At 41.8% G+C, this 18,592-nt stretch overlaps 1 protein-coding gene across 2 annotated transcripts in view; it reads left to right on the top strand.

Moving 5' to 3' along the window:
- Window positions 1–2,836: 2,836 nt before the first annotated feature.
- The window catches only part of IL1R2 (interleukin 1 receptor type 2), a 93,567-nt gene continuing 77,811 nt past the window's right edge, over window positions 2,837–18,592 (top strand). The window contains exons 1-2 of one of the 2 annotated variants that reach the window (XM_078656143.1): window positions 2,837–3,239; window positions 6,848–6,978. In XM_078656143.1, coding sequence (XP_078512269.1) covers window positions 6,897–6,978 — 82 coding nt within the window. In that variant the 5' untranslated portion in view covers window positions 2,837–3,239; window positions 6,848–6,896. The remainder of the gene's footprint in view (window positions 3,240–6,847; window positions 6,979–18,592) is intronic. The other variant, XM_078656144.1, reaches the window with a different exon arrangement.

The raw sequence follows: 18,592 nt of genomic DNA on the forward strand, positions 1-18,592 counted from the left end.
TGCTATTTACCCAACATACTCATACCTCAGCTGCTCTAAATGATTGGCCCCATGTAACAACAAGCCAAATAACATTAAAGCCTCCAATAAAAAATAAAAAAAATACCTGACAATGAGATTTAATGTATAGCTGTCTACACTTTTTTGATTTCTGTTATGACCTGTAGCGTCCTTCAGAGCACATATTATGCTTCAGTTTGATCCAAGCCTTGTGTTAATTCTCAAGGTTTTACACAGGAGGAGCAGTTACGGATTAAAAACTGACCATCAGGTGAGTTTTAGCGCTGGTGGCGCCCAGCGCGATAATCATTTTTGGTGCTCCCACACCCCATGAACTCCTCCTAGGATTCTCTCACTACCACTGGGGAAAAGTTCCCCTCACCTCTCCAATCATAAGTTATTGCTAAAAACAGCACCCCCCTGAGGGCAGCGCCCCTCCACAGGTCAGCACCCAGTGCGGCCGCACCGGTCGCACTGCCCTAAAGTCGACCTGGCTCACCACAGTCCTGTTCGATATCAATTTGTAAGTATAGAGACAAAAGTAAAATCTTTTGTCTTCACTTAATTCCTAAGTACTATAATTTAGAATGCCTCTCTTATTCGCAAAGGAGGCATGAATTAAAGAGACAGCTTTCAGTAAAAGTAACTAGCAGCAGGATAATTTAGTCTGAGCAAGCCAGAGCCGCTTGTTGGCTGAGTAGGAAGACATTCTCTTAGCCTTGTTTCTTTCCATCTCCTTATTCTCCTGATGTGTCACGCAGTTTCTTCCCCATGCTGACAGGTCTTGCAGACACCGCTGATTCAGCTTTTTTTTGCACGCATGCCACATTGTTGCGTCATCCATCTAACGTGCCTGCCAGAAACTGTGACATCCATGCCTAAAATGAAGGCTAACCTGCTCTGGCGTGAAGATTCCAGGACACCTATGCAGAATTGCACACTTCCATTTCAGCACTCACTCTCCACTAACAACAGGGCCAGTTATTGCAATCTGGGGCGTCTTGAGGTCTCTTGTGGTGATGTCTTGAGGAATCCCATAAGAATAAACACATCAAGAAACCCTGAAATGGTCCCATGTCTCCAGTTGCCAGCCTTCTGCAGCCTCTCATTGTGTAGAATCCCCCCTCTCCTCCCCGTAATGTAAGTGGAAATTCACAACCATATCTGGAGAAATTTCCAGCTGATTCCAGATGCATTCTGGAACTTTTTTTTCGAATACCACCATCTCTAATTTCTTATTGGTGTCTAATAATGTCTGCTAAATTCGTTTTTATCAAACCAGACCAAATCCATTGTTTATTATGCTGGCCATATGCAGTCCAATGTCCTCAGAAAATAGAGGAATGGATATACATTTTTGGGGAAAAGGCAGTGTAAATGTCTAAGAGTATTAAGGAAGATAGAAAGCGGTGTTAATTCATACAGTTTCATTGAAATCCTTTAAAACGTAATAGGAATTTGCTTGTAGGTTGGCATCAAACTTTGTACGCCTGAGTGGTCTGTTACTACCTTCTTCAGAGTAATGGAAAGGTGTAGCTAACTCATCATAAATGCCCTCTACAAGAGCTGGATTCAAAATAAAAATCTGCCCTGACAAAAAAAAAATACAAATCAGTTGGCATTGCAGTAGGACACACATAGAATAGGGCTAAGAGGGTATGGTTTTGTCATGGCAGCCCACCATTCTCTAAATGCAGCACCCTAGTCTGCAGGCCACTGGCCAAATGGTCAGTCTGTCCCTGTTGCCCCCTACAAACACATACACCTCTCTCTCTCTCTTCCCTTTTCTCTCTCATGCCACTATTAGCATGGCTGTCAGCTTGACTCATGGTGAAGGCCACTGGAATTATGCGGCAGTGTAGGTCCAAATTATGCGGCAGGGTTGAGTAACTTATGCAGCGATAACAGCCAAATTATGTGGCATTTTGCCACATAATTTGGCATGGTTTTGATAGTATGACTTCATTATTTTGACAATGTTAAATTTGTTAACACTGTTTGGGCATTAGCTGCACCCTTTAAGAGCCAGTTTAACACCCAAATGTAGCATTAAGCAACAGAAAGGTGACCAGTCCAACTCTGCAGGGCCTTTCACCGCACGCAACATTGGTTGCAGCGTTTTTAGTAACTTTTGAACCATTTGAGCTAGAAACAACATTTTTTGGGTTAAATATACAGATTATGCAGCAGATGATGGATTATGTGGCAAATCTGTAACTATGCGAAAAACGCAGCAGAAGCACAATCACATAATTCACGTGGCCCAGCTCATGGTCTGTAGGGTGAATGTTGCCAATCGGGAATCTGCAGCTCCATTCATATGGACTACAAAATGCAAAAAAATGTCAGAATGCTTAATAGTTTTGCCTGAAAATCAGGAGTGGTAGGAAATAACCTTCTGTTCTCATGACCTAGGGCCATTTTGAGAACTATGCTTTAGTGCTAGGGGTGATGCTTTTTCTCCCTTTATCCGCATACACCCAATAAATCCACGACGTTCTGTCCTTGGTATATCAATGCAAATACTACAAGAACAGTCGGGTATCCTGTTAATTAAAGTGTGACCAGAAGCACAATTGGAACAGAATCTGTGTAATGTCAACAATCAAACAGAAATGGATAGAGTGAAATCTGATTCATTGACAATCAAACGCTCCTAAATGAATGGAGATCAACTTTTGCATTAACTCTTTTTGTTTCTTCCCTTTTTAGGGTACATCAGGAACTACAAAACTCTGCGCTCGCCTCACAAGTCATCTGGAAATGCTTGGGTCATCGCGTCTCAAAGAAGGAAACTGACTTCTTTACTCTCAAGTCATTTCCTCATTTGGGCAACAAGGATGCGGGGATGCTCTCTGCCTCGGGGAGGGGAAAAGGTGTGTCAATCGAGAGCAGTTTATTTTCTGATACGATGCAAATTGGGAAACAGGCGAGGAAATTCCAGTCCTGGCCGAGTAGATAAAAACTCGAGGCGCGCGCTGCCGAGGGCGATTCCTCGCCTACAAGGTGCATTAACCCGGAAGCGTCTCACACATGACAATCTGCAGCCATTGTGTGCTAGGAAGAAAAACAAACAAAGGGTCACAGAAAGAGCAGATTGGTGGGCAGCGTGTCCAATAGGGTATACATCAATCACATCCGGAAAGAGAAGGCAGAAAAGAGGTCGTTTAACAAACTTGGACAACCTCTGCCTCAGACTTTCATTGGAGACTATAGAAGGCGACAGACATACAGTCAAGGTAAGGGGAAATCATTTCATTATTTTATTCATGTTTAAAATAATATAGAGCTGAAACACTGGGGCATTGAATTGCGTCACAAACTACAGAGATAATAGAGAAGGAAGAATATATGATGATACAACGAATTCCGTTGCAACGCATGCCTTTACCACGCATGCGTTACAACGGAATTCGTTTAGCACGCATAAACCTTTCACCGACTATTTGCGTGGTGACGTCATATGTCGTGAAGAGAAAACGGCATTTTTTTACCGATTTCTCTTAATCGACTCCGATGCCGACGTGACTTAAGGTGAGTTGTTTTATTTGGGGGGGAGACCCCCCCAAACCCCCCCCCCCTTTTTTTTTTACTTTTACCACATATGCCTTTACTACAAACATCGTAGTAAAGGCATGCGTGGTAAAGGCATTAGTTGTAACCACGCATGCGTTGTACTGCATGCGTGGTTAAAGATTTCGGGGAAACGGCTTCGTTGTAAAAGCCGTTTCCCGAGAAGGAAGAGAAACATTAATGATATAGTGGTTGGATACAGTGGGTTTTTGGCAGTTTTTCATGTGTGTGTGTGTTGTGTGTGTGTGTATATACATATATATATATATATATATATAGAAAGAGAGAGAGAGATATGTATATATATGTGTGTGTGTATATATATATGTGTGTGTGAGTATATATATATATATATATAGAGATATGTATATATATGTGTGTGTGTATATATATATGTGTGTGTGCGTATATATATATATACATATATATATATATGTATATATATATATATATATATATATATATATATATATATATATATATATATATATAAATATATGTACATTTTAGAGTGCTCTACATGAATACCACACTACATTACAGATACATGTTTTACTTTTTTATGGCAAGGGGATATTAAGCGTTTTGCTCGAAATTGCAGAATGTTGAATCAACGCAAGCATGGTTCCCGATTTGGAAAGTCGGCATCTCTTGTCATTAGGCAACATCCCTTCTCCTGAGTTTGAGGGATGTCTGTGAGATTTTTAATTTGCTGGATCTGTTTGAGACTTTGAGTGTTGCTCCTCCAATTTCTTGGACCCAGGGGAGCAGCATCGCCTACCGGTAGCTTCTTGGTTCCGTAAGGGTATCTCAAGAGGTCCATATCACTGTTAAATTGTGCCTTATATTTCATGGCCCTATTTTCAGTATTCCAACATACAATTGACATCTATAGACCCTGACCGTTGCATCTTTCTTTCGATTGTTTTTTGGGAAAATTAAGTTCGGCCCACTTCGCATTTCTAGTTTCTGCTGCATTATTACTGTAACCTAAAAGCTAGTTCAAACTGGACAAAAATGAAAAATAAAAAAAAGTAAAACATGTATCTATCAAGATTAATCATAGACATATTAGAAATATTGTTGCCATATAATTAATGCAAATCACGCGAGAGATTCCCAATTGATGTTCTCCCATGTTTATAAATGTTGCAGCTAATTATCTACTAGTATACATTAAATTGTGACTAGTTGTTGAAAGGAGCATGCCCTTGGCAAGTGACCCATTGTGGCACGCATGTGGTGGTAGCGCCAGGAGAATGTGTGCCCCACCATTTGCTTTTAGGTTGCCCGATTCTGATCCTACCTCGCTGGCAAAAGGCATATTGCAATAAGGGCAGTAAATGAGTTATTTCATTAACTGTGCTTAATGGCATATTTTTTAATACGACTGGTGTTTGTCTGGCCCATTCTGCTGTATTTATTTATTGTAGAGTAGAGTGGCAAACTTGTACTGTGCTTGCAGCATTTTTTCTACACATTTTGAATTTTGATTGTTGATCGCCACCTTTTTATGTCACAAACTGATAGTAAAAAAAATCAAAAAGCATTGCTGCCAAAAACGTCTCCAACTACAGATTTTTACGCAACAACATTTATGCGAAAGACTCATAACATTCATAGTTTTCACATGTAAATAAAACTAGACGGTTCGCACAGCACAAGTTGCCATATCAGATCAAATATGGATTATAAAAAAATCAGGAAATCAGGGAAATGTGTGCCAAGAATATGCGGGGCTTCTATTATGTCCTGCAGCCATTGCCACGCAGGAACGCCATATGCCACAGAAACCACGCACACTGACTGTGGGTTAATGATTGGTGGACTGAGGCAGAAAATAAGCCTGGGAGCCAGAATAAAAGTAGCTCATTTAGTGAATTAGATAGCTAAAAAAAATGTGGCCCAATTTTGTAAACTGGGGCAGTTTTGAGCTGTTAAAAACACACTGTGCAAGTGTTTTGCAAGGTTTGGAAGACTGCATGGATTTGACCCTGATATAGGCAATGTTTGGTTTATTATGTAGGAAATCCAAAGTAAAAACCGTTCCACCTCATGGAAGAACAGGCCTACAAAAAGTTTTTAAAAAAACAGGCTCACAGAGTGACCTTTCAGACCAGCCAGGCAGTGTCTGATTGCCCTATAGACCAGTCCAACTTTGGTGAAACCCATCTTGTCACTGATGGATCATGACAGATGGTACCACCAACCACACAGGCAGAAAAGAATGTGAGCTTCCCACGGGTATGGGAAAAGCATCACTATCAGGGGCCGCATTACAGACAAGGCGCATTTTATTGTTTGCGCCAGGAGCACCTTTTACAAGGTGCGGCCAGGGCAAGCAATGATAATGCACCCTAAAATGATGAATGCGCTGCCCCCAGGGCAGTAGCAAACACGTGCTGCCCTTAGAGCAGCGCATTCGGTGAAAAAATGCACTGACTGCTTTACAATCGCTCTGTGTTTCACAGTGCAGGCAGCAACCCACCTGTACTTTTAAAGGAGATTAGAGATCCCCTTGCAGGCAGGTACAGCCAGTGACTGCACCTGCCTGCAATGGGATGTCTGGGGGGTCTTTGACACCCCCTTTTCCCCGCCAGATGGCTGTTCTCAGGGGGCGCACTCTAGGTGGTGCACTTCGAGTGCACCCCCTGAGAACCTCTTTGCCGCAGCGCCCACGTCTCTAATACGGCGCGGGCGCAGAGGTAAAGAGATTCCCTCATTTGCATGGGGCCCGCCCCCGTGCAGGTAAAGGAACACCCCTGCAGATAGCGCTGGTGCTTTATGTTCTCCAAAGATATCGGTATTACAGAAGGGGCTGCACAAGCATCAGTAGTCCCTTCTGTAATACCAAAGTGCCCTGGGGACTCGGAAAGTGGGTGCAAATGCTCGTTGCAGACCTGGGGCACTTTCTGTAATACGGCCCTAGGTGTCTTCGAAAGAGTGGCTTATGCGATGCTCATGTTCTGAAGTGCTTTGCAGGTCACATTGTAAGCTCCTCTGTTTACTCCTTATACTGTATTGTTCAGAGGTGCAGTAAGAGTGCCATATGCCCTAAGGGAAGAAAAGATATGGGGTCCCCATCCCCTGGTGCGGTAATATAAACAACCGCTAATTGGGCTACAGTAGACCCCTTTAAACCCTGGGCCCCAGTGTTACTGTAGCTACATCCCTCGTGATGTGGCACAGTGTACCCCAGTTTATTGAAAATGGGTCCTACTACCCAATCCCGTGTTTGTAAAATGTAAACACTTAACTTCCATCTTGGTTGCAGGTGCTGTGGCTCATCCTGTATCAACAATAGGACGTGGAGCTGAGGGAAGATGTTGCAGTCAGTGTCTGTGGTGATTGCCTTTTGGCTACTTCGTGTGTCTGCCTTCAGGGTTCAGCGCCTGGAAAACGCAGGTAAGGGGTCACATGGGAAACATCGTTTATAACGTTGTCAATACCACGCGGGTAGGTAACAACGCGGATGTTACATTGTCCGCGTTATTACCACGCATAGCATTCCATCGCAAGTCGTTTCTACGACTTGCACTAGATGACGCAAAACACCAAGGAATGTGTTAGATTTTAAATCCAACACATTCCCTACTGTTGCGCTAACTGGAGAAGTAATAGTAATTTATACTATTCCTAAGTCCAGCACGCCATCTAGTGGAAGTCGTAGAAATGACTTGCGATGTAAAACCATGCGTGGTAACAACGCGGGCGATGTAATGTCCGCGTTGTAACCTACTGTGTGGTAATGTATGTCGTAGTAACATCATACATTCTCTCACATACAAATACATGGACTTTATAATGCTTAATTATCGCAAAATACTTAATACACAGGGAGTGGTTAAGAGGGACCGACAGGAAGGGTGAGAAGAATCCACATTAAGTGGTAGAAATGGTAACTCACATAGAGGGAGGAGGATGCCACACTAACAGGAGGGGAAGCCCACACTGAAAAGGAAAGGAAGCCACACTGGCAAAAGGAGGGAAATTGAAGGCCCTGCCCATACCCAGATAAACATTGCTTACTAGGTAATTTGCATAGAATTAGGCGCTGTGCAGGGGCCACACAAAGATAACCTGGAACTGCAACACAGATGGTTGTAATAAAGTGCAAGTGTTTACAACAAGCCCATAAGTGAGAAAGCAGCCTCTAGTCTTACATGCCTTTGCTCAGTCAATGTCAAAGGAGACCTAAAGTAACGCAGCAAAGCAAGTCACCTTGCTGCGCTGCATTACAGGGAAAGGCAGGAATGCACCGTATTTAAAAGAATATGATGAATTACTGACCTTGTCCGTGTGCTAGCGCCGTTTTGGATTACTAGCACCAGGGTATAAGTGTGCCTGTGTTGTAGGCAGCATTTGTTTGTGCAGGAAGGGACACCTTCCAGCACAAAAACAATCCTGAGAGACAAATTCCTCTTTCTATGTGTGCATTTTGCAGCACATATAGAAAGAGGATTTAACAAGGAGAAAAAAAAAAATTTCTTCTCGATACGCCTCACCTGGGGAGGCATATCTTTTTGGCTCATTAGCAGGTTTACCAGTTCTGGTAAATCTGGGAATGCATCATAAACCATGGGAGTTGCATGGGAACACTCACACAATGCCCATGGAACACCTCCCTGGTGCAGGGTAAGGCAACACAGTGATTTGTATATGTGCTGCGTTGCTTTATTCAAGATTTATGAAGCCACTCAGAGCTATGCGAGGTGGCCTTGCATGGCTTCATAAATCTCTTTTTTGAGTAGCATTGCTCTTACAACATGTTGCGTGGTGCAAGAGTGACACACTCGGGCTCGTAAATAGGTCCCCTAGTTTTAGAATGAGAAATAGAAGCATGATCAAGAATGATGGGTGTGCTATGCATGATAAAACCAAAGATTTCTTAGATTTGATCAATGCCAAAATCAGGAAAGACATCAATAATTCTCCAACAAAATTGCTAACTGTCTGACAGTTTGTGCTGGACTGTGCCTTCTGGAGCAGGGTCAAGACTGATTTGCATATGACTGGTTCCAAACTAAGGTGGCATTGTGGGCAAAAGAACAATGGATTGGAATGCTACCACAAGCGATTGGTAGTGGTTAGACTTATTTCAAGCATTCCTCCTATCACCTTTTGTTAGTTTGGTGAAACCTTCAGTTATCTCAGTCCCACTAGGCCACAATCATGCACCCTCTAAATAATGACACTTACTCCAGTTATTTAGTCATTGCTATTACTAGAGTGGCACTGTTTGTGTTGCCTGATTACATTGTTGAGTCACCTGTTAAAACACGAGTCTGGGAAACCTAACATTTGTCCTTTCTAATAATGAAGGGAGAACCATACTTGGTCCTGTGTACTTTGGATAGCCTTTCATTGTTTCAAAATAAAGTGCCTTCATTAGATTATTGCAATGTTTTTATTGGTTTTATTGACTTTGCACCATTGACACAAACATTCTTGCATTAAGTCTTAGATCTGATTCTCCTACTTGTAATTTCACAGCAGATGAGATCTCAAAGTAGTTTCATGCAGCAGACAATGAGTTAAGTCTCTAACTTTACACCTAGGCTTGCTTGATTTCAATGGGATAAGTAAATATGCCAATGCTGGTATGCAGTGCTGAATCGATATTGCAACTTACAAAAAATGTCTTGATTACTATGGAACACTCGTAAAGACAACTTAGGGGCCTATTATGATTGCGTTTTTTCCGCATCTTCCGGGCCGGCGGAAGCCATCGCCGGCCCGGAGGATGCGGAAAAACCGCAGCGGACCCACCAAAGACCCACCGCCACATTAGGATGGCTGGTGGGTCCTGGTTTCCCTCCGCAGCTTTTCCGCCGCGGTTGGCTTACAACTGCGGCGGAAAAGCTCTAATATGGTGGCGGTGTCTCTCAGACACCGTCCGCCATATTAGGAAGGGCTTTAAAAAATGCTTTTCCGCTGCGGGTTTTCCGCCGTGGAAAAGCATGTGTAACTTCACTGCGAGGGCCCGTTGCGGGCCCCCTAGGTGAAGGGGGGGTGGTGGGTGCACATGGGGGGTACCTATGGTACCCCTGCATTTGTATGCAGAAATCGGCAGGCACCGCACGGTGCCTGCCGCTTTCTGCATACAAATGCAATGTATGCATTTTTACCATTGCGGCGGATGCAGCTTGAAGCCGCACCCGCCGCAATGGTAAACATAGAGGATGTGACCGCCTGGGTGGCGGTCACATCCTAATTGCATAGGAGGGAACTCCGCAGGCAATGCGGAGGTTCCCTCCTGCTCTATGGTGGCGGACGGACTCAGGTCCGTCCGCCATCATAATTGGCCCCCTAGTTTTGAGTATATGTACAATACAACACAAAGGCATATTTGGAGAGCTCGGTTACTCCTGAGGGAGCGTCCCGGTGCTAACAGCAGTGGGAAACATTCTTTACAACGCGGTGTTTACACCGCGCGACCTTTACGACGCAGCCATTACAACGCAAGTCATTACTACGACTTGCGCTGAATGGAGCTCTTGCTTAAGGAATAGTTTGATTTTCTATTCCAACACCTTCCCTACTGTTACGTGGGCTGGAGTTGGAATAGAAAATTAAATTAATCCACAATCCAGTGCCCTCCAACGAAAGTCGTTGTAACAACTTGCGTCGTGAAAACCGCGTTGTAAAGTACCGTGATCAAAATGACCGCGTTGTACTGATGTACATCCACAGCAGTATCACCCTAGAGAACAGACTAACATCCAAGACAACCGATCTAAGCATTAAACAGGTGGGACTACAAGCCCTTCCTAAAAACCTTTCAGAGGGAGCAAAACAAAGGAAGGACGGAAGCAAATTCCTGAGTTTTGCCATCAGAAAGGTAAGGGATTTCCCATTGCGCCTAGCCTTGTGGACCTTCAGGATGTGCAGGAACCGCTTGGAATCAGTTTTGAGGGATCTATTCTGATGATAGGCCTTGAGTCTGCATCTCAAATACTGAGGACCCTTGATTCTCCAAAGCTCTATAGGCAAAGATTAGAGCCTTGACTTTGATGCGACTGATTACAGGAAGCCAAGGCAGCTGGTGGAGATGGGCAGACACCAAATGACATATCTGGACCTTAAGAATGAGGAGGGCTGCAGCATTTTGGATAATCTGCAGTCGCTGCAGAAGATAGGCTGGCAAACCCAGGTAAAGACTGTTGCATGGTCAGACTGCATTTCATGGGAACCAAATATAGCATTCTTCTCAGTGACTTCAGAGTAGCAAAGCAGCAAGCAGAGACCACTTTGACCTGTGGTTCAAAAGACATAGCTGAGTCGAATTTGACACCCAAATTTCTGATACAGTAAAAATGGGAGGGTGAAGCCCCCAACTCAGTCGGCCACCAGCTGAGGGAGTCAGGGATCATGCTTATGCCGAAAAAGAAAATCTTTGCTTTATCGTAATAAAGTTTGAGGCAGCTTTAACCCTTCCAGTCACCCACTGCTTTGAGGAAGTCCTTGAAGGACTTGAGGGCTTCGGGATCCTCATCCTGGAAAGAGAGCAGAAGCTGCATGTCATCAGCGTATGAAATCCCCTTCAGAACCCATGATTCAACCCGCTTAGACATTGAAAAGCGTGGGGCTCAGGGCACAGCCCCAAAGCACTCCATACTTGAGAGGCTTGGGGTCTGAAGAAAAGGGAACAAGAAACACTCCATGAGATCTATCCTTCAAATACGATTGGAGCCAGGACAGCATATTCCCTTGAACTCCAATCTTCTCTAGCCTGTTCAGCATTATGCGGTATGCGACTCTGTCGAATGCTGATGATAAGTCAAAAACAACAACCATTACTGCACCCAGATCAAGGTTGACCTTGATAAATTCCAATACCTCTAGTAATGCTGCCTCAGTGCTGTAGCATGGCCGAAAGCCAATCTGCGTATTATGGAGGAGGGCGTTGGATTCCAAGAATGCACAGATGTGTTTATTGACTGCATTCTCGACCATCTTCACTGCTGCATGAAGGAGGGAGATCAGTCTAAAATTACTGAGTACTTATGATCTGCATTAGCTTCTTTTACCAAAGGAAGTAGGAGGGCCTGTTTCCACCTCTTCAGAACAGTAGTAGACTCCAAGGAGACGTTCAGTAATGTATTGAGAATAGGATTGACAAATGACAAGACTGACTTCAGAATGTCTGGGGGGGAGCAATCCTGGGGTGAGCTTTCTTGCAGTTAGCCAGTGGCCTGGTTGATTCCTCCAATGTGTGTGTGTATATATATACACTGGCCAGTAGGTAGTTATAGTTAGGACCATGTTTCCATAGGAAGAGCATTTTTTGTTTTGCCAATAACTTTGGTGCCATTTAACAAATCCTTGCGTAATTTCCAAAATTAGTATGATGCTCTCTTCAGGTGCTGTCTTGAAAGTTTCGGGGTGATCTGTTAAGTGGGGGCCAAGAAAAATGGAGGGTCCCAAAACACATTTTTCCCATGCAAGATCTCATATGGATTTTAGACACTACTACAGCCCGAACTGCTGAACGGAATTACACCAAATTTAGCAGAAATGTTGCTGTTGGTTCAGAAAGCGAGCTTTTTGTGAATTGGTATAAATCCATTCAGTAGATTGGGAGAAATTAAAGAAAAACCAAATTCAGATATCTATCGACGGTAAGGCTCCGCAAACCCTACCGATCTCGTGCTGAGAACTGTCATTGACAAGCGAGACAATGCTGCCTCGATACTTTTAGATCTCTTGGCGGTATTTGATACTGTTAATCATCATATTCTGATTAATCAAGTGTATGAGCTAGGTATCAGAGACAACGCCCTCGCCTTATTGACAGTCTTTCTTGTTGACAGGTAACAATACAATATTATAGAAAACTTTGCCTCCCCAATGTGGAACTTTCCTTGCGGTGTTCCTCAGAGGCCTTCACTAAACCCCACCCTATTCAATTTGTACTTTAGCCCCTTGGTTAAGCTAGTCAAAACCTTTGGCTTCTCAGTTGTCTCCTACACAGATGACACACAGATTGTGGTGTCTGTCACAGGAAACCCGACCCACATGGTCTCCCAATTCTGCCTCTGTATGGAAAATATTAGAACTTGGATAGCTGAAAATTGCCTGAGATTAAACTCAGGTAAAATTGAAATTTTACTCTTTGGCAACAACACCAATTTCTAGTCCCCAAATGGGTGGCCACTGGCTATGGGCCCAGTCCCGTCCCCAGTGGAAAAGGTTAGAAATTTGGGTGTTATTTTGGTCCAGAAACTCTACTTTGAAAACATGATTAATTAAATAGCCTCCTCGGCCTTCTTCCTTTTGAAGTGCCAGAGAAAAACGTTACCCTACGTCCCCACTAATCTTCACTAATTGATTATGTCTGCATTAATTTTTGCCAACCTTGACTATTGCAATTGAACATGTATCAGATCGCAACAAAAAAATATCCAAACTTCAAACAATACATAAACCTGCAGCTTGTCTCATTTTTGGCCTACCCAAATTTCACTCAACATCCACAACATTGAACAAATTTCATTGATTACCCATGAAAAAAAGGATTGCATTCAAGGCCTCATGAATTGCTTTGAAGGCACTACACAATATTGTACTGGTGTCCTTCAGTCAGCATTTCCACTGGTACACACTTCTTAGAGCCCTATGCTCCTCGGGTATGGAAAACATTGAGGTGCCCAATTTTAGACTGGCTCATTGGGGCGTTAAAAGCTTTGTGACCTATCCTGCTAAACTGTGGAATTATCTTCCTTTGAATTGAAAAATTCCCAGAGCCTTCCACATTTCAGCAAAGCATTGAAAACATGGATCTCTAATAATTAAGGGGCTCATATTGCACTTACCCCTCGATCAGATCACCCTTACTCAAGGCAGCCCCAAGTAACATAACATTGGCTGCTAAAACTTCAACTGGGAAGTGTTGGTAGCCAGCTTGGAACTCAACTTCAGCCGAGTCCCAGAAAAAACTTTTTTTTTTAAAGAAGAGGGGGCAGGGTAGGCATACCATGACCCCTAACTGTGGTCCTGGGGTCCCCCTGTGACCACCACAGAGGAAAAAAGCACTTTGTTGAAAACATTTTTGCCAATGGAATCTGTAGCAAAAAAATAAAATAACGCGGTCGCCCGGGTGGGCAAGGTTCCGTGGGCATGCAGGCTTATTAAATTTTTTTTTTTAAAGGAGTAGGTACACAGGGCCCCCCTCTTTCAGCTTACATAGGTCCTGGGGACCACTACCTCAGTAGTGCCTAATTTTAATGAACTAGGGTGCCTCTCGGACCACCCTGAGCCCCAGGAACCACCACCTCCCCAGGGCTATAAATAAATTGGCTGTGGGGGGCACGCCTACCCCCCTGAACCCAGGTGATCACCACCTCCCTGATGCTAAATACAAAGAAATGGTGGGCATAGTAGTCAACCTTCTGAGCCCCTGGGACCGCCACCTCCCTAAGGGATATAGATAAATTCACTAGGGGAGGGTCAGGCAGACAACCCTCAGCCCCGGTGACCACCACCTCCCAAGGGCTAAGTTAAATATGGAGGGGGGCCATGCGGAGCTCCTCGGACCCGGGGGCTCCCACCACCCCGGGGCAGCCCTTGCAAACAGAAGGAGGGGTGCCACACAGCCTCCTTCCTGGAGCCGTCCATTGGCCCTGGGAACTGCCACCCCCAGGGCCGGCTCCTGCTATGTCCCGGGGTGGTCACCCCTGGAACATAGCTGTTTGCTTTTGCTTTGCAGGACCTTTGACAGCTCTTGCCACGCAAATGCAAGCGACAATGTGAAAGTCAAAAACAATTCAGGGAACTGTGGTTCCCTGGTGGCTGTTTCAAGGCTGTGGCGGTCCCACTGCCCAACTCATAATAGGGCGGTGGGGAGACTGCCACAGCCGCGTCCCCGTGAGCATGGCGGTCTGTGGTCCGTCAGACTCATAATCTGTGCCTAAATATTTTGGGAGTTTTTGAAAATAGATGATGTAATCCTACTATATATAGGAACTATCAGTCATTGGGAAGTGGAAGTGTCTAACAATTTCTAGTTTAGTGAACTATTTTTAGGTGTATGTGTAGATGCACAAGGACAAAATGCAGTCCTTCAAAGTAAAAGCATACTATGGCTATAATGGGCTGGTCTGTTAATCAATATCTTCTGCTGGGGTGGGAGAGAGTATAATTTGGGTGACATTTCAACAGACCACTGGTGAAGAGTGGTGATTAGGAACCCCTATACATGTAGGCATTTTTTGTATGATATTTTTGGGAAAACATGAGGCTGGAAAAAGGAGGTTAAAGTCCTCTTCCCATTGCCTCAGTAGCATCACGTGCTGCCCCTGTGTGTCTCCGGTCAACACAGTTTGTAAGGTCAGTGACGTATAACTGTGACTTACTACAGATCCCTGCAGTAGGTGCATTCATCCAGATCTGAAAGATGTATGAATAACAGCACATAAGCTTCAGTGGGCAGCCACCTCTAAGGTGCAGACACAGCCTTTAGACCATGTGTGGCCTGAGTGCTGTGGGTCTTTGCTTCCTTATTGCAACTGAGAAAATACAGCTTCCATGAGAGTTATATGACCTTGAGGACAGTCACATATTAGGTACAGACTGCCAAATCATTGACGGAGGAGAAGTTGAGTTAATTGTTTGACTCTAGTAATGAAATCATAGGGTAAACAGTCAAAATATCGAGTAAAAAATATCGAATGGACATAATATCGAGTTTAAAATATAGAATAAACAAAATATCGAATGGACAGAATATAGACATCAAAAATATCGATTTTAAGGTAAGTAATGTAATATCGAATGTTAAAAATATAGAAAGTTAAAATATCAAAATATATAATATAGGTTATTAAAATTATCGAATTTTTAATAATATCGAATTTTTATAGTGTTTTTTATGTTATTATATGTGTGAAAAGTGTGTATTTATGTTATAAATTATTTTAATTAATGAATTTTGTTTTTTTAATGTTTGCGTAATTTAATTCTGTAGCGGGTTGTGGGTTTATAGGGGAATAGGGTGGGAAGTAATTTAATTATAATTAATTAAATATCTACATTTATTTATTGGTATTCATTTTTAATTATTTGTTAATTAATTTATATTTGGTAATTAATTAAATTTTAATTGGCAATTAATTTTAATGAATTGATTAATTGCTAATTATGTTAATTTTACTAATTTATTTTCTGTAGCGGGTTGTGGGTTTATAGGGGAATTGGGTGGGTAGTAATTTATTTATAATTAATTAAATATGTAAAATTATTTATTGGTATTTATTTAGAATAAATTGTTAATTAATTTTTTATGGGTAATTAATTAAATTTTAATTGGCAATTAATTTTATTTAATTGATTAATTGCTAAATATGTTAATGTTACAAATTTTTTTTCTGTAGCGGGTTGTGGGTTTATAGGGGAATAGGGTGGGAAGTAATTTATTTATAATTAATTAATAATTCAATTTATTTAATTGTATTTAATTTGAATTAATTGTTAATTCATTTTTAATTGTTAATTAATAGTTAATTTGTAATAAATTTGTATTAATAGGTAACTAATTGTAATAATTAATTTTAATTTGTAATTTTAATTGATTAATTATTATATTATATTAAATTGGTAATTACTTTTAATTAATTTTTTATAGATATTAATTTATATTTTTTTAAATAATATATGAAGTATTTACTTTCCCTACTGTTGCACTCTCTGGAGTGGGAATAGTAATTTTTACCCCTACGCTATCCAACGCTTTCCCTACTGTTGCACTCTTTGGAGTGGGAATAGTAATTTTAACCCCTACGCTATCCAATGCTTTCCCTACTGTTGCACTCTTTGGAGTGGGAATAGTAATTTTAACCCCTACGCTATCCAACGCTTTCCCTACTGTTGCACTCTTTGGAGTGGGAATAGTAATTTTTACCCCTACGCTATCCAACGCTTTCCCTACTGTTGCATTCACTGGAGTGGGAATAGTAATTTTTACCCCTTACGCTATCCAGCGCTTTCCCTACTGTTGCACCCACTGGAGTGGGAATAGTAATTTTTACCCCTACGCTATCCAACGCTTTCCCTACTGTTGCACTCTTTGGAGTGGGAATAGTAATTTTTACCCCTACGCTATCCAACGCTTTCCCTACTGTTGCACTCACTGGAGTGGGAATAGTAATTTTTACCCCTACGCTATCCAACGCTTTCCCTACTGTTGCACTCAGGGGAGTGGGAATAGTAATTTTTACTGCTACGCTATCCAACGCTTTCCCTACTGTTGCACTCATTGGAGTGGGAATAGTAATTTTAACACTCTTGCTATGCTACGGTAATAATATTGTATATTTTTAAATAATATTATGTAATATATATATATATATATATATATATATATATATATATATATATGTTTTAACAAATAAAATTGTATTTTTTATAACTTAAATTAATTATTTAATAATTTTAAGGTTATTTAAGTATTTTTAAGTATATTTTAGTTATTTATTTTTAATATTTTTTTAATTTTGCATTAATTTTAATAAATTCGATATTTTTACAAAGTACATATTTTTAAACAATATTTTTGATTCGATATTTTTGTACTTACCTGTTTGTAGATAGGACTTCGATATTTTTGTAGTCGATAATTTGGAGTCGATATTTTAAATGCCTATATTTTTGTAGTCGATATTATGTCAGTGATCCAAATCATAACTATGCCCCCATCAGCAATTTGCATAAAACATGGCGGAAACGGTGTTGAATAGGCAGTCTTTGAGTGTGCCAAATTTAGTGCAGATTGCACAAATATATTGAATGTTATAAGGCAGGAGGGTGTGCCCAAAACTTGTGAGGTCTGAAAATTGCGTTGGTTTTACCTTAAGCAAATTTCTCCAAGCCGATCAGCCGGGAAAGCTGATTGGATGTTACTGTATTTTTGTATGCTTTTCTGTCATTCGGTGATTTATCTTAGTTTGATGAAATTTCAACCAGCAGTTTTGGGAATACGAGTGGAAGTCTGACTGTTCAGTACACATTTACCATTTACACATATATCCGCAATTATTTGCCATCACCTGACATAAACAAGTAATTTTTCACAAACATTGAAAATGGTATTAGCTCATATGCAGCAAAGAATCATTCTTCGCCCTACTGCTGCTGTGCACGATGCTCTGAGCTGCTCAGATTTCTCAGGGTCGCCCCGGGACAGAAAATAGGCCCGGGGACCAAAATAAAAGGAGCAACTCTGATAACTAGAAAAGTAGCCCATGTTTTTGAATTGGGGCAGTTTTGAACCTGTAAAGACATGCAGTATAGGTGTTTTGCAAGGTATGGAAGACTGCATAGATCTGAGCTTTCCACAGGCAATGTTTTGATATCAGGGAGTTCAACAGGAAAAACTGGCCCAGCAGGTATTAAAACAGGCCCACAAACAGCCAAAAATCTGACCCACACAATGCCCTGTCTATCCAGCCCATCAGGTACTGCTTGATTGCCCTATAGGCCAGTCTGCCACTGCCCCCAGGTCAGAAGCATGTCAAGGGTTACAGAGGACGGGGTAGCTCATTGCTTCCCAAGGAGCATCTTTGTAAACAATAATACCTACCTGAACAGTTGCTGACAGCCCTGAAAATCAAAATCAAAACCATTAACATTGTTAATGTTTCTCAGTGTTTACAAACTTCAGAAAACAAATAAAAATGTGGTTTGGGCTTTGACAAGGGAGCCGAAAAATGCCTAATAACCTTCTGACGTACAAGCCAATTAGGAAAGAACGATACCCACGTCCTTGAACTAAATGTTTTTGTCCAAAAGTACAACTTTGTTAAAAACACCTATTTCGGTGAAAATGCCATTTCGTCAAAAACATCTGTAAACAGGCCACATTTTAGGATACTTTAAGGCAGTTACAGATATCTATCTGTATTCTCCAGGTTTATGGTAAGATCACTTTAGTGCTTAATGCTGGTGCGATTTGAGTGCAATTTCTGTTCACTGGCTTGAATTATTTTATAATAGTTTAATGGGCAATGTGCTTGCTGCAGACCAT

The sequence above is a fragment of the Lissotriton helveticus genome, chromosome 8, assembly GCF_964261635.1.
Source record: "Lissotriton helveticus chromosome 8, aLisHel1.1, whole genome shotgun sequence".
Taxonomy (NCBI): Eukaryota; Metazoa; Chordata; class Amphibia; order Caudata; family Salamandridae; genus Lissotriton; species Lissotriton helveticus.